We start from the raw sequence: 13,333 nt of genomic DNA on the forward strand, positions 1-13,333 counted from the left end.
TAAGTGAGTGATAGACATTAAGGAGGGCACTTGTTGTGAGCACTAGGAGTTATATGTAAGTGATGAATCCCTAAATTCTACTCCTGAGACCAGCATTATATCATATGTTAACTAACTTTAATCTAAATAAAGACTTGGAAGAAAAAAAAAATAAACATGCAAGAACTCAGTGAATATTTTCCCCATGAACCCTTCCTGAAGAATCTAATAAAACACAAACTTCAGAAGCAAAATAACTGGAAAGACTTTGACATGAGTAAGAGTAAGAACTAAATATATATTTAAATGTAGATCTAAAACTAAAAAATGATGGTTATAATGGAAACAGTGTAGCAACATAATAGTTATTGTTCTGAAAATGTAGGTACAGTACAACCATAAAAAATGAATTGGAGATATTGTTTGAGGACATGACTGTTGTCTTTTACTTATGGGCCAAATGACAACTTAAAAAAAAGAAAACTCTTTGGAGGTGTCTGGGTGGCTCAGTCCATTAAGCGTCTGGCTTCAGCTCAGGTCATGATCTCATGGTTGGTGAGTTTGTGCCCCGCATCAGGCTCTCAGCTATCAGCACAGAGCCCACTTGGAATCCTCTGTACTCCCCGCCCCCTCCAGCCCCTCTCCTCCTCCCTCTCTCGCTCTCTCTCTCTCTCTCTCTCAAAAATAAATAAACATTAAAAAATATATATTCTTTGGTTTACAGACCCCCAGCATTGATAAAAGTAAATGTGCCTGTGTTATTGCACATGAAATTGGATGTGTAGATGTGTTAAATGAATCATTGAAAAATTTCCTTTTAATGATTCTGTGGACAGAAAACTCATTTGGTGGAAAAAAAGAAAATTAACTGAAAAAATGGTAGAAACTGCTAAAGCTGTTATGGATGGTGAGGCCTGTCTGTGGATACAGAAAGGAAGATGGGAGTGAGAACAAAGAGGCTATATAAGAAATAGAATTAGGTTTGACAGACTGATAGGTATTAACTAAGAGTAAAAAGATATCCCATATCCCTTCAGATCCTATCTTGGGAGAGAAAAAGAACAGGGGGAAGAAGAGGTGTCTAGGTAATTTCAGTATTACCCATGGTATGGAACTGTATCAGTCCAATAGGAGAAACACAAAGATTTTTATTTTGAGGAGTTGGTGCATGTTATTGCAGAGGCCGGCAAGTTCAAAACTTGTAGGGCAGGTCAGGAGGATGGAAACTCAGACAGGATTTTTATGTTATAGATTCTTCTCCCAGAAACCTGTTTTTGCAGTTCAGGTCTTCAACTGGTTGGCCGTGGCCCACCCATGTTTCGGGATAATGTGTTTTACTTAAAGTCAACTGAATGAAATGTTAATCACATCTATAAAATACCTTGAGAGCAACATCTAGACTAATATCTGACCAAATTACTGGGTACCATAGCCTAGTGTAACCATCAGAAGAGAAAATAGAGAATATCCCAAAAAAGTAGAACTACAAGTATCATATTTATATATCTAATATTATAATTACATATAACACATAACATAATAAAGGTATCAACAGAAATATAATAACCATTAGGGCAAAAACACAAGCCTCTTGATATTAAAAGCTATGCAAAAAGGAGAAAGTAAGTGATTTATGTTTCTGTTTTGCAAAAAGAAACCAGAAATAATAGCAAAAAAAGAAAAAGAAAATGAAAAGGAGAGACATAAATTTTTTAAAAACAGGAAAAATAAATCAGAGACAAATAAAAAAAAGACTCCCTCTAAAAGACTGGATTGGAACAGATTGAAGGTGAGGTGAATGAGATCTTAGAGGAAATCTTTTTACATAGTTTTGACTTATATTCAAAAATAAAATTAAAACAAAAAAGGATGAGAAAGGAAAACCTAACATTGAATATGAACTGAAAAAAAATTAAGCTAACATATAGTGAAATGATAACCACATAGGAAAAATAATTTAATTGTATCATACATCTGTTGTGGGATGTATCCTAAAGAGAAACACAACAACACCATGCACAGAGATCTTATTTTACTTAGATTTGTTGTTTGAGTGATACTGTTGAAGTAACTTGGAGACTGTTTTGTGAGTATTTGGGGATAGAGTGAGTAAGTAAATACATTTGATGTGAACTTCTCTTACCATGACAGAGGACACACACAGGATGAGACAGAGGAACGTGGGAAGAAGCCTATCATGGTGGATCTGAACTGGAGGTATCAGCACAGACTCATGACATTTATACGTTTCTTCAGATTCTAGGCACTGACACAACATAGGAACAATGGCTTCCCCATGTCAGTGAACACTCCTAGCACTCAGATCTTGGTTTCTGAATTACCACACTCTACTAATTCCTGATTTCAGATCTGGCTGAGGGAATATACAAGTAGATCCTGGAACATTTTAGGCTAGAAGTCAAGAAAATTTTCTAAGACTAATGGATTTGTGTAAAGAATATAGTTGCTGGCTTAGAGGGGCTCCCATTGGTCAAATCTGTAACAGTTTGGGCATCAAGAAGAATAACAATGATGGATTATAACATATTGAATTAAGACAATCCTTGAGGGGCAGCTGGGTGGCTCAGTCAGTTAAGTGTCTGACTTCGGCTCAGGTCATGATCTCACTGCTCGTGATTCAAGCCTCATGTTGGGCTCTGTGCTGACAGCTCAGAGCCATGAGCCTGCTTTGAATTCTGTGTCTCCCTCTCTCTGACCCTCCCCCACATGCGTGTGTGTGCACACGTGTGCTCTCTCTCTCAAAATAAACATTGAAATTTCTTTAAAAAATTTAAAATAAATAAAAAAGACCATCCTTGAATCAATAGTGATACTCAAGAACACCTAAGTTGGGGAAGAGGGGATCCCCTTTACAGAAGAATGCCAGCTTATGAATGTTGAAGAAATGACAGGCTTAGAAATCACCTTTTTGCAAACACAAATTTATTATTCAGACAAGGACCAAAATAGATAATAACACTTTATCAGTGTTGTTTGATAAAAGGATGTTCATCTGGTCTCAAAGTATCAAACTATATGTTACTTATTTAATAGGGAAAAGGCTACCCCTTACAATGGAGAGATCTAGAAGATACCACCTTTATGATGTGACCCAACTTAGCATCACCAATGAGAGGAGATCCTTTGTGTTAACCTGGATCTGATCATGAAGAAATAATCAGAGGGGCGCCTGGGTGGCCCAGTTGGTTAAGCATCTGACTTCAGCTCGGGTCATGATCTCATGATTCATGAGCTAGAGGCCTGCATCGGGGGTCTCTGCTGTCAGCACAGAACCCACTTTGGATCCTCTGTATCTGCCCCCCTCTCTCTGCCTCTGCCCCCCTCTCAATAATAAATTTTTTAAAAATTAAAAAAAATGTTTAAAAGAAATAATCAGACAAACCAAGATTGTGAAATAAAGCTGTGATATAACTGGACTGGCTTCTTTAAAAATGTTAATGTCATAAAAGATCAATTGTTCCTTTCTTTTAAAGAGGCAGAGGAGGGGCACCTGGGTGACTCATTTGGTTGAATGACCAATTCTTGATTTTCGCTCAGGTCATGATCCCAGGGTTGTGGGACTGAGCCCCGCATCGGGCTCCATTCTGAGTGTGGAACCTCTTTAAGACTCTCTCTGTCTCTATCTCTGGCCCTCTCCCCCATTCATATACTCTCTTTCCCTCTAAATTAATTAATTAATTAATTAATTAAAATAAAATAAAGAAGCAGGGGAAAGTTCTAGATTAAAGAAGACTAAAAAACATGATAATTACTGATTGGATACTGGATCTAAGGAGATAAATAAATAGAAGATAGATAGATAGGTAGATAGATAGAAAGAAAGGAGGGAAGGAAGAAAAGAAATGATAGAATTATTGGATCAATTGGGAAAATTTAAATTGGATGAGGTATCAAATACTATTTTATCAAGGTCAAATTTTCTTGAGCGTGATAATGGTATTAGTGTTATATAGGAGAATGACCTTATTCTTAGTAGATATATACTTAAGTAGTTAGGGATAAAGTACCATGGTTAATGCAACTTACTTTAAAAAATATATAGATAGATTGGGCTGCCTGGGTGGTTCAGTCGGTTGAGCATCCCACTTGGGCTCAGGTCACAATCTTACAGTTCGTGAGTCCAAGCCCTACATCGGGCTCTGTGCTGACACATCAGAGCCTGAAGCCTGCTTTGATTCTGTGTTTCTTTCTCTCTCTCCCCCTCCCACACTCGCACTCTGTCTCTCTCTCTCAAAAATAAGTAAAGATTTAAAAAATTAATAAAAAATATATAGATAGATAATATTTGGAGAGAGAGAAAGAAAACAAGAGTGAAATATTAACAATCGGTGAACCTAAGTGAAGGGTAAATGGGCATTCTTTCCAGTTTTCTGTGGATTTAAACTTTTTTCAAAATAAAAGTAAAAACAGTTGGGGGAAAATAACCACAATAACAGCAAAAAACTTCTGAAATGCAGCTAAGCCAAACTCTGAGAGAAAATGATAGCTTTAAATGCATGTATCAGAAAAGAATTTAAAAATCAATAACCTATGTACCCATCTTATAATTTGTGTATCTCAAGATGAGTTTTTTTGAAAAGCAACTCAAACTCAACAGAAATAGAAGAATCAAGATAAAAATGGAAACAAGTGAAAAAGGTTATAAATGTACAATAAAGAAAATCCACGACACTAAAGTTGATTCTTCAAAAAGACACTAAAATTGATAAAACCCCTATAAAGATCGATCAAAAACAAAGAGAGAAAACACTAATCACCAATACCAGGAATGAAAGAGAACTCACTACAGATCCAACAAACATTTAAAAGGTAAAAAGAAAATGGTATCAACCAACCATCTGCCAATAAAGATGACATTTGCATAAACTGGACAAATCTCTTGGAAAGAATTAACTAAAATGGATACAAGAAGAAATAAAAATTTAATAGTCTTATATTTATTAAAGAGATAGTATCCATTATTGGGGTGCCTGACTAGCTCAGTCCACAGAGCATGGAACTCTTGATCTCAGGGTCATGAGTTTGAGCCCCATGTTGGGTGTAGAGATTACTTAAAAATAAAATCTCTAAAAGAAAGACATAGAATCATTTATTTATTTGTTTATTTATTTTTAATTTGTAAAGATTTAAAAATATATATTTAAAGAGAATATAAGCCCTCTTTGAAAGTAGTTAATTTTATTGATTATGTTGACTTTGTCTCTCCCAATGAAAGTTAGGTGAGGTGCATGACATCTCCCTGCACCCTCAAGCTGCCCAGTGTAGAAGTCTCATTGTTTATGATCCCAGACACATTCACAGAGGATGGAACCACATGGGCAGGTGCTGTTCAGAATGGGAACTAGAAATATGCCAGCTCGTCATGCCTGGCTTTCTGGGTCTGATAGTTGGACAAGGCCAAGGGCTGTTTTCCTGTGGGAGACTTTCAAATACTCAAATGTGCACAAACTCATCATCATCAACTTGAACCTTGATGAAGTATTTCCTCCCCATGACCACCTGGCTCCTGAACTCCACAGCCTTAAAAGTAGCAAACGTGTTCTTTTCTTGCTCTTCCAGTGGTGGCTTCACATGGTTGGCAATGGCCTGGGTCTCAGCTGTGGAGAGCTACGTGGCTGAAGGTGCCCCTGCACATCTTGCTGGCAGCTGTCAGAAGAGAGACGGACCAAGCGGAACCCAGAGCAGAACCTGCTCTGCTTAAACCAGATGACCCGAGAATCCATTGTTTAAAACCTTTACACACATACACAGATAACTCCAGCTCAAAAACCTTAACCAGTACATTTTCCCAAGCATTTAAAGAGAAAATAACTTGGGTGCCTGGGTGACTAAGCTGAGCGTCCGACTTTGGCTCAGGTCATGATCTTAGGTTTTGTGAGTTCTAGCCCCATATTGGGTTCTCTCCTGTCAGCACAGAGCCCACTTCAGATCCTCTGTTTCCCTCTCTCTGGCCCCGCTCCTGTTAGTTCCCTCTCTCTCTCTCTCTCAAAATAAAGAAACTTGAAAACAGAGAGAGAGAGAGAGAGAGAAAATAACATCAATCTTAAAAACAAAAAACAACAGGGGCCTGGGTGGCTCAGTCGGTTAAGCGTCTGACCTCAGCTCATGTCATGATCTCTCAGTCTTTGAGTTGGAGAGCCCCATGTCTCCATGGAGCCTGCTTCAGACTCTGTGTCTCCCTTTCTCTCTGCCCCTCCCCTGCTCATGCTCTGTCTCTCTATCTCTCTCTCTCAAAAATAAACAAACATTTAAAAAATTAACAAAACAAGCAAAAAACAACAAAACCTTGTCCCTCAGAGTGTGGAAAAAGAGAACACTTCCCAGTTCTTTTTATAAGGCCACTATAACTTTGATACCAAAACCTGACAAGGACATTATCAGAAAAGTACAGACCAGCATCTCTCATGAACATAAAGACAAAAATCCAAACAAAATGTTAGCAAACCAGGGGTGCCTGGCTGGCTCAGTTGGTAGAGTATGCCACTCCTAATCTCTGTCTGGGTCATAAGTTCAAGCCCCAGTTTGGGTGGGGCATTTAACTTAAAAAAAAAAAAAAAGTTAGCAAATCAAATAAAAATGATATTAAAATCATGAACAAATGGAGTTCTTCCAGAGATGCAAGGGTGGTTTAACGTTCATTGCATATCTTGAAATACAGAAAAATTAACTTGATTGTCTTGATAACACAGAAAATGCATTTGAAGAGCAACCTGATAGGAAAATGGGCAAAAGATTTTAACAGAAACTTCATAAAAGAGGATGTTCAGATGACCAATAATCACTTCCAACCCTTAGCATTAGGCATGGATTTGCTGGTTGTCTGCCTCACCTACCACAAAGGCAAGGACTTTGGACATCTGGGTTACCGTTGTGACCCCAGCACAATGGCTGAAAGATCATAGGCGCTGCATTCCTATTTGATGAAGGACCTTTTGGGAAGAGAAAGCACTCTTGCACCCACAAGGCCCACTGACTTGTCCTCTGTACACATCCATGTTCACAGGCATAACGGCCAGGGCTCAGGCCCCCCGGGGTCGGAGTTCCCACTCACCAGCTGCATGATACTGGACACTCAACCTCCCTGAGCCTGGCTCTTTTTTATTTTATTTTTTTAAGTATATTCCATACCCAATGTGGGGCTCTAACTCATGGCTCTGAGATCCGGATTCCCATGCTCTACCAATTGAGCCAGCCAGGTTCCAGAGCCTGTGAGTGGGAGTTCTCGCCAGGAGAGAGCTAGAGGGCAGAACAATCACTGCTATCACATCCCCCCAGATGTGCACATTCACACGTGCAGGTGCACACTGTCCAGGCATACAGGTTCTTTCCATAGCCACAGCTCTGAGGGAAGGATATGCAGTTAATTTCCTGGTGAGCTGGCCAGGAGTCCAGAGAGCCATTAGGGGCACGGGGGCTGGGAGGGGAAGGAGCTATGAGCCTACTCCACAATAGGGTCACCTGCTTGGACCCTGGGCTCTACCCCTAACCCTGAGATGCCAACCCACATCCAGTCCAAGCCACCGTAACAGTTAGTGATCAGACTGCTGCCATTGAGGGAGCATCTCCTTATGGGCTGGGCCAGGCGAGCTTCATGTGCCCCCGTGAGGGAGAAGTGCCAGCATGAGTCCCATTTCACAGATGGGGAAACTGAGGCTCAAAGGCTGCAACAGCTGGCCGGAGTCCTTGCTCTCCCTTGTGCTGAGAGTGCAACCCACAGATCCCTGGATGGGTCAGAGCAGCTGGTAAGACCCAGCTCTCAGGGACCCATCCCTGTCCCTACCCCCGCAGCCCAGTGCTAGCCCAGACTCCAGTGTCCTAAAAGGTGAGTGCTCTGGACCCCACTGCTCTCTTCTACAACTACTCCCTTTATCAGTAAAGCTCTGGCCTTTACAGGCTGGCTAGGAGCTAGGCAAACATTGGGATCCAGGGTAGGGGACGGAGGACCATGAGAAGACCCCACCCCTCCAGCAGCCCAGGACAGTGTCCACCCCTGCAGAGGCCTGCTCACTCTGTGACACCAGGCAGCTCCCTTCTGTGCAGGCCTAGTTTCTTCATAAATCAAGTGCAGCAATGAATCCCACTGGATTCTGGGAGAAGCAATGAATCTTCCCACCGAGGATCCTGTGGGAGGGCAGGTATTTCTGAGTGGCAGATACATGTCACAAAGCCAAAAAGCCAACACTACCCCGAAGCTCATGCAGCCTCCCTAAGAGACAAGACTTACTCAGAGCCTCAGAACACCCAGTTTGCATACAAGCCTAACACACTGGGCCACAAGGCTGGAAGATGACAGACTAGAGGGAAAGGAACCTCACTGTCACCGTGTGTCTATTAATCCATTACTCATGGTGCTGGCCCTTACTCATGCCAACCTTAAGAATCCTCCCCCAGGGGCTCTGGCTGCAGAAGTCACAGCCCCAAAGGAACAAACCTGGTGCGGTAGGCTAGGAGGAGATCGGGTCTGGGAGGCCTGCAGCTGAGAGGAGATGACAGCGGGGAAGCTGGGGACAGCAGCGGGGAAGGAGAGTGGGCTTCAGGCAGGCAGCTCCCTTCAAAGCCTGCAGCAGCATGGCCAGGAGCCCTCAAAGGGGCATCTTGGCCAGGAGGGCCCCAGCCCTGCCAGGGTCTCTTGACCCCTGTTCCACAACATCTGGGGCCAGCTCCAAGCTCCCTCCCAGTCGGGGCTTCTCAAACAAGAACAGGAAGTTGAGAGTGCTGTTTGACAAGTACAGAAAACACCGGGGAGAAACCACATCCACCCTCCCCACCAAGGACGCTTGCAGGGAACATCTTGGGCTCAAGAGCAAGACCCTAGCCATAGACCCTCACACACGCACAGCAGGACATGCCACAGAGAACCTCCAGATAAAGCCAAGGGGAGACACAGTGGGCCCAAACCACCTCAAAGAAAAGTGGCAGCAGCCCCCACTCCTGGGGGCCATGTCCCCAGCAGTGGTCTCTGGGGCCTGAAGCCCTTGCCCCTGTCAGCATCTACAGCTACGGTTCAGGTGGGCACGACACCTCTGCATGTTCACCAGAGCATGGGGGAGGGGAGGCTCACTCCCCTCCCATCACCTGGAAGGCCCCTGGGGAGACCAAACAGCCTGTCCCCCACTTGTCACTGAGCCGCCACCCTCATCAAGAAGGAGCCCTGAGGGAGGAGACAGAAAGCTCTGAGAAGAGCCCAGAGGACCAGAGACAGATGAACAGATGCACAGACAGACAGACAAAAGGAGGAAGGCAGGAAAGGTGAAGCCAGAACAAAGAGAGCCCAGAACACCACCTGCCCGGCAATGGCCTGGGTCAGGACACGGCCGCGCTCCCCCTTGTGCTGGGACTGTCCCCAAGGTTTACAAAGCATTTCTGATCCTGACAGTGATCCATGAAACGGGTGTTCCGGGAAGCAGACCCAGCCAGCAGGGAGGGGATGATTGCTCAGGGTTCTTGCAGGCCCGGGCTGGGGGCCAAGGCCAGGAGGGGAGTCCTGCTATGTTCCACCCCGGTGGGCAGCAGAAGCCTCCCATGGGCTAGGCTTCCTGGAAGAGAATTGGAAAATGCCAGCTCCCTCTCCACCACTCACCTTGCCCCAGCCCCAAACATCAAACAGTCACTGGCCGGACTTAGGCCCTGACACCAGGAGGGGAGGCTGTAGGGCACATGGTGCTGGCCAGGACAGGTTTCCCAGGTCCTGGGCCAGGGTGAGAGACTGGCCCTGGGAAGCACTGAGGGCACCCACGAAAGCCAGGACTCACGTATACTTCTGGAAGAAAACCCCAGCCTTAGACAACTATTGTGGCTTCTCTGAAGGGCCAGCACCAGTTTTCAGGGTCAGCCTGGGCCAGACCAGTGACACTGTGGCAGTGCCCTCTCAGGGCTTCCCGAGCCCTGGAGCTAGAATAGACTCACACGCCACCTCTGTCAATATCCCCAAACCCCCTTCTGTCCCATGCACACACTTGCCTCCTGCTCTATGAAAGGGTCCTGGGGCTGCCTCCTTGCTGGACTCCAAATTCACGTAGCCCCCACAACCAGTGCACACACACATGCACCTTCTCCACACTCTTGCCATGGGTCACAAAGTCTCCAGGAGGAGCCAGCCACCGAGAGCCACCCAGCTCCCACCCACCTCTTACTCACCGTCCAATGTCCGAGCAGACCTTGGAGTCAGCGGCAACTGCAGCTTGGGCAAAAGCCTGGGGGCCGCAGCGGGCATGGTGGCGAGAGAGGACCACGGCAGGCACGATGATGGCTAGGGCCAGCCCCAACCCCAGCAGGACCATGCTGACCGTGGCCCTGCGGCCCTGGGCCATGGCTCTGAGGCCCAGGGTGGAGAGAGAAGACAGCTAGATAGACAGATGGGCGGATGAATGAACAAGATGGGCAGACAGATTCACAGGTGATTGGACAGATGAACAAATAGATGGAGGTCAGAGACAGACAAAAGCATGGATTGACAGCCTAGATAGCTGGACGAAGGATAGTAAGAGAAGGTTGGACAGAGACAAGATTATAGACGGGTAGACAGACAGGTTTCCAGACAAACAGAGGCACCCAGAGGACAGGTGGGTGTATGTATGGACGGACAGCTGGAGACGGCAGGGCTGCTGCCCGACTCTAGAGCTTGCTGTGAAAGGCAGAGCTGGCCACATGCCTGAACTTCCAGTTTTCAGTCCCTTTTCTTGGCCCTGGCAGGAGGCCAGGGACCAGAGCGTTTGTGGGGAGTTTTCCTTCCAGAGAGGAGCAAGCAACCGCCGTTAACTCCCTCATTCCCACAGCCTGCCTCCTGCAAGCCTTGATGATACAAACACCCTCCTGCCCAGGGCTAGCCCAACCCATGTGCTTGCAGACTTGGCGCCTACTGCCCGCAAGAGAGCTGGGGTATAGGATGCCCAGAGCCCCCACGGCCATTCTCCAGTTCCCAGAAAAGCCAGAAGGGCAGGGCTCAGGCCTGTCCAGTTCTCTCTTCTCCGGATCAGGCTCAGAGAGGCCAGGGGGCCCGAGCGGTGCCCTGACTGCTGCCTTCCTGGTGTGGCCCTGCCCAGCAACAGCTTGCCTTAAGTGTCCTGAGGACAATGGAGATGTTTGGGGCACAGAGGTAGGGCTGAGGGGGCCAGAGACAGAGGGAGGGAGGACCTAAGGCGATGTCACTCAGGACCCAGGTTCAAGTCGCAGCTCAGCCGCAGCCCAGCCAGGGAGCAGGGGTGACTAGGAAGGGGCTCAGCTTCCCAATCTGCATCAAACACCCAAGACTACGAGACATCTGTGAGAGGAATGCAGTCAGGGCCTGCATCCAGCCCCTGGCACCCACTACCCACCAGGCCATCCACCCCTGGGCCTGCTGTCCTAGAAATGTCACATGGGTCTCCGGAGAGTGAGGCTGCCCTCCCATCTGTCTCGCTGCCCTTCCCTGTGTCCATCCGTGCTGGCAGTGCCTCCTCTCCTGGGACACTGGCCTAGGCCCTCCCCTGCACAGACCTCAGGGTGCTCAAGGGGAGACCGCTGGGGAAAAGGGACCCGTTGAGTCCCCTCTTGACCAGGCTCAACAGGGGCAGAGGGTGCAGGGTCCAAAGGCTGGACTCCCACTCACAAAGCCCCCACGGCCCCCCGTACGTTCTCCGTCTTCCTTCCCAGCTGAGCACTGCCCTCCCCAGGCCTCTCTGCACCTCCTGGTACAGCAGGGAAACCATGCCCACGCAGCCACAGAGCCTGCCGGCTCTGGTCAGCTTGGACAGGCTCTCCAGTAGGCCCGTTCCCACAGCTGCCTTGTGCGGTGGGGAGGGCTGTGGCTGCCTTTTCCTGCCCCCACTATCCTCCCGCAGCGACATTGCTCAACCAGGAAACGAAGTGCATTCCTGGGCCAGGGCCAGCCCACCCGCTAGGAGGCAGGGGCGGCAGAGACAGTGGGTCTGAGGCATCGGGAGTGGGACATCCCCCTCCTCTCCCCAGCCATCCTGGTCAGGCTGAGGCCAGGGTGCAAGGACTACAGGAGCAAAGGCCCAGGAAAGGAATGGGCACCATGCTAGGCCTGGCTACAGATGCGGCTGGGGAGGCTTAGCGGAGAAGGGTCCTGAATATCCTTGTCCGGAGCAGAGGGGTAGGAGATGATGGGAAGGAAAGAGAGAGGAAACCAAGTCCCTCAGTGCACCTCAGGGAGCCCTCAGCTGAGCCCCGTGGGGTCTGGGGAACTGGGTGCACTCTGTTCACATGTGGGAGCCCAAGGAGCTTCACCTCCACCAGGAACAAGACGAGCCCCTCAGGCCTCAGTCTTCCCTTCTGCAAGGGCTATGGCTTTTCTTCTGGCACCAAAATGAAGGCTCAGGAGGCTTGCACACCCCAGCAGCCCAGCCTCCATTCTGTCCCCTGGAGAACCCCAGTAGTACTACTCTCCGGGGCTCAGGGCCTAGGCTACAGGCATAAGCCCCATTTCCTTGTGGGTACTTTGGAAACACCAGGCTTTCCTGCCTCGTGAAGGAGAGCCCAGACCTGGCCTCCTCTGGCCTCTGTGCCCCTGTTCTCAGGGGTCCCCACTCATGCTCACCGGGTCAGGGGACATCTGGCCTTCGGGTTGTGATACCCCTCTCCAGCCTCCCCACCCCCAGCCTTTCACAGCTCCTCAGGTCAGGCGTCAGGCGTCAGGGGTCAGGCATCAGGCAGGCGTCACAACCGAGTGTTAACAGACCCCGAGGGAGGGCAGGAGGGGCTGGCCGGTGGAGGAGGGGGCAGGGAGCTGTATCCCACTGTTCCCCTTCAGGCCCCGCTCCTGGGCTGCATTCTCTGGCTGCCCGCCAGTCCAACTCTGACCCTTGGAATCTGGGGACCTTTTCCAGTTCATTGTTGCCTGAGAACTGGGCCTCTTTCTGAGCTGATCACAGCTTGGTTTTCACTCTATTCTAGGTTTGTGTTTGGAAAACCCCCAGAACCTGGCTCTGACTAAGAAGTTTTGCTCCAGCCTCTTGCCCAATCCCACTCTTCAGACCTCAGGCTCACTTCCATGTGTCCTCCACACTTGTGAGCGGGAGCACCCACCAGGCTGAAGAGGTAGCAGGGTTGACAAGCATCTGCCGGCTGCACTCTGGCCAAGTAAACTCTGGGGCTGTGATACCTCCTGGTGGTTGATGCTGGGAAGTGCCACTGTCCCGTCCAGAAAAGCAACGACCTGGCCCCTGGGGCTCAGGGTACCAAAAGATAATGCTTGGTATGTGTCTGCTCTGCCCCTCACCCGCCCTCCCACTGGGCTCTCATGAAAATTCTGAGGCTAGCTCCAGCACCTGAGGGGTAAAGACCTCTGAGTCCTACCTCCTCACCCTTCCCCACCTGACAGCTCCATTTCACA

General features: G+C 47.8%; 1 protein-coding gene and 1 pseudogene across 1 annotated transcript in view; both read right to left on the reverse strand.

Moving 5' to 3' along the window:
- The window catches only part of GGT5 (gamma-glutamyltransferase 5), a 33,838-nt gene extending 20,601 nt beyond the window's left edge, over positions 1-13,237 (reverse strand). Inside the window, 1 exon segment of the mRNA XM_077775262.1 lies at positions 10,138-13,237. Coding sequence (XP_077631388.1) covers positions 10,138-10,310 — 173 coding nt within the window. The 5' untranslated portion in view covers positions 10,311-13,237.
- On the reverse strand, positions 5,089-7,060 carry LOC144240912 (cystatin-B-like; annotated as a pseudogene).
- Positions 13,238-13,333: the final 96 nt, after the last annotated feature.

The sequence above is a fragment of the Crocuta crocuta genome, unplaced genomic scaffold (genome assembly GCF_008692635.1).
Source record: "Crocuta crocuta isolate KB4526 unplaced genomic scaffold, BGI_CrCroc_1.0 scaffold313, whole genome shotgun sequence".
NCBI classification, from domain to species: domain Eukaryota; kingdom Metazoa; phylum Chordata; class Mammalia; order Carnivora; family Hyaenidae; genus Crocuta; species Crocuta crocuta.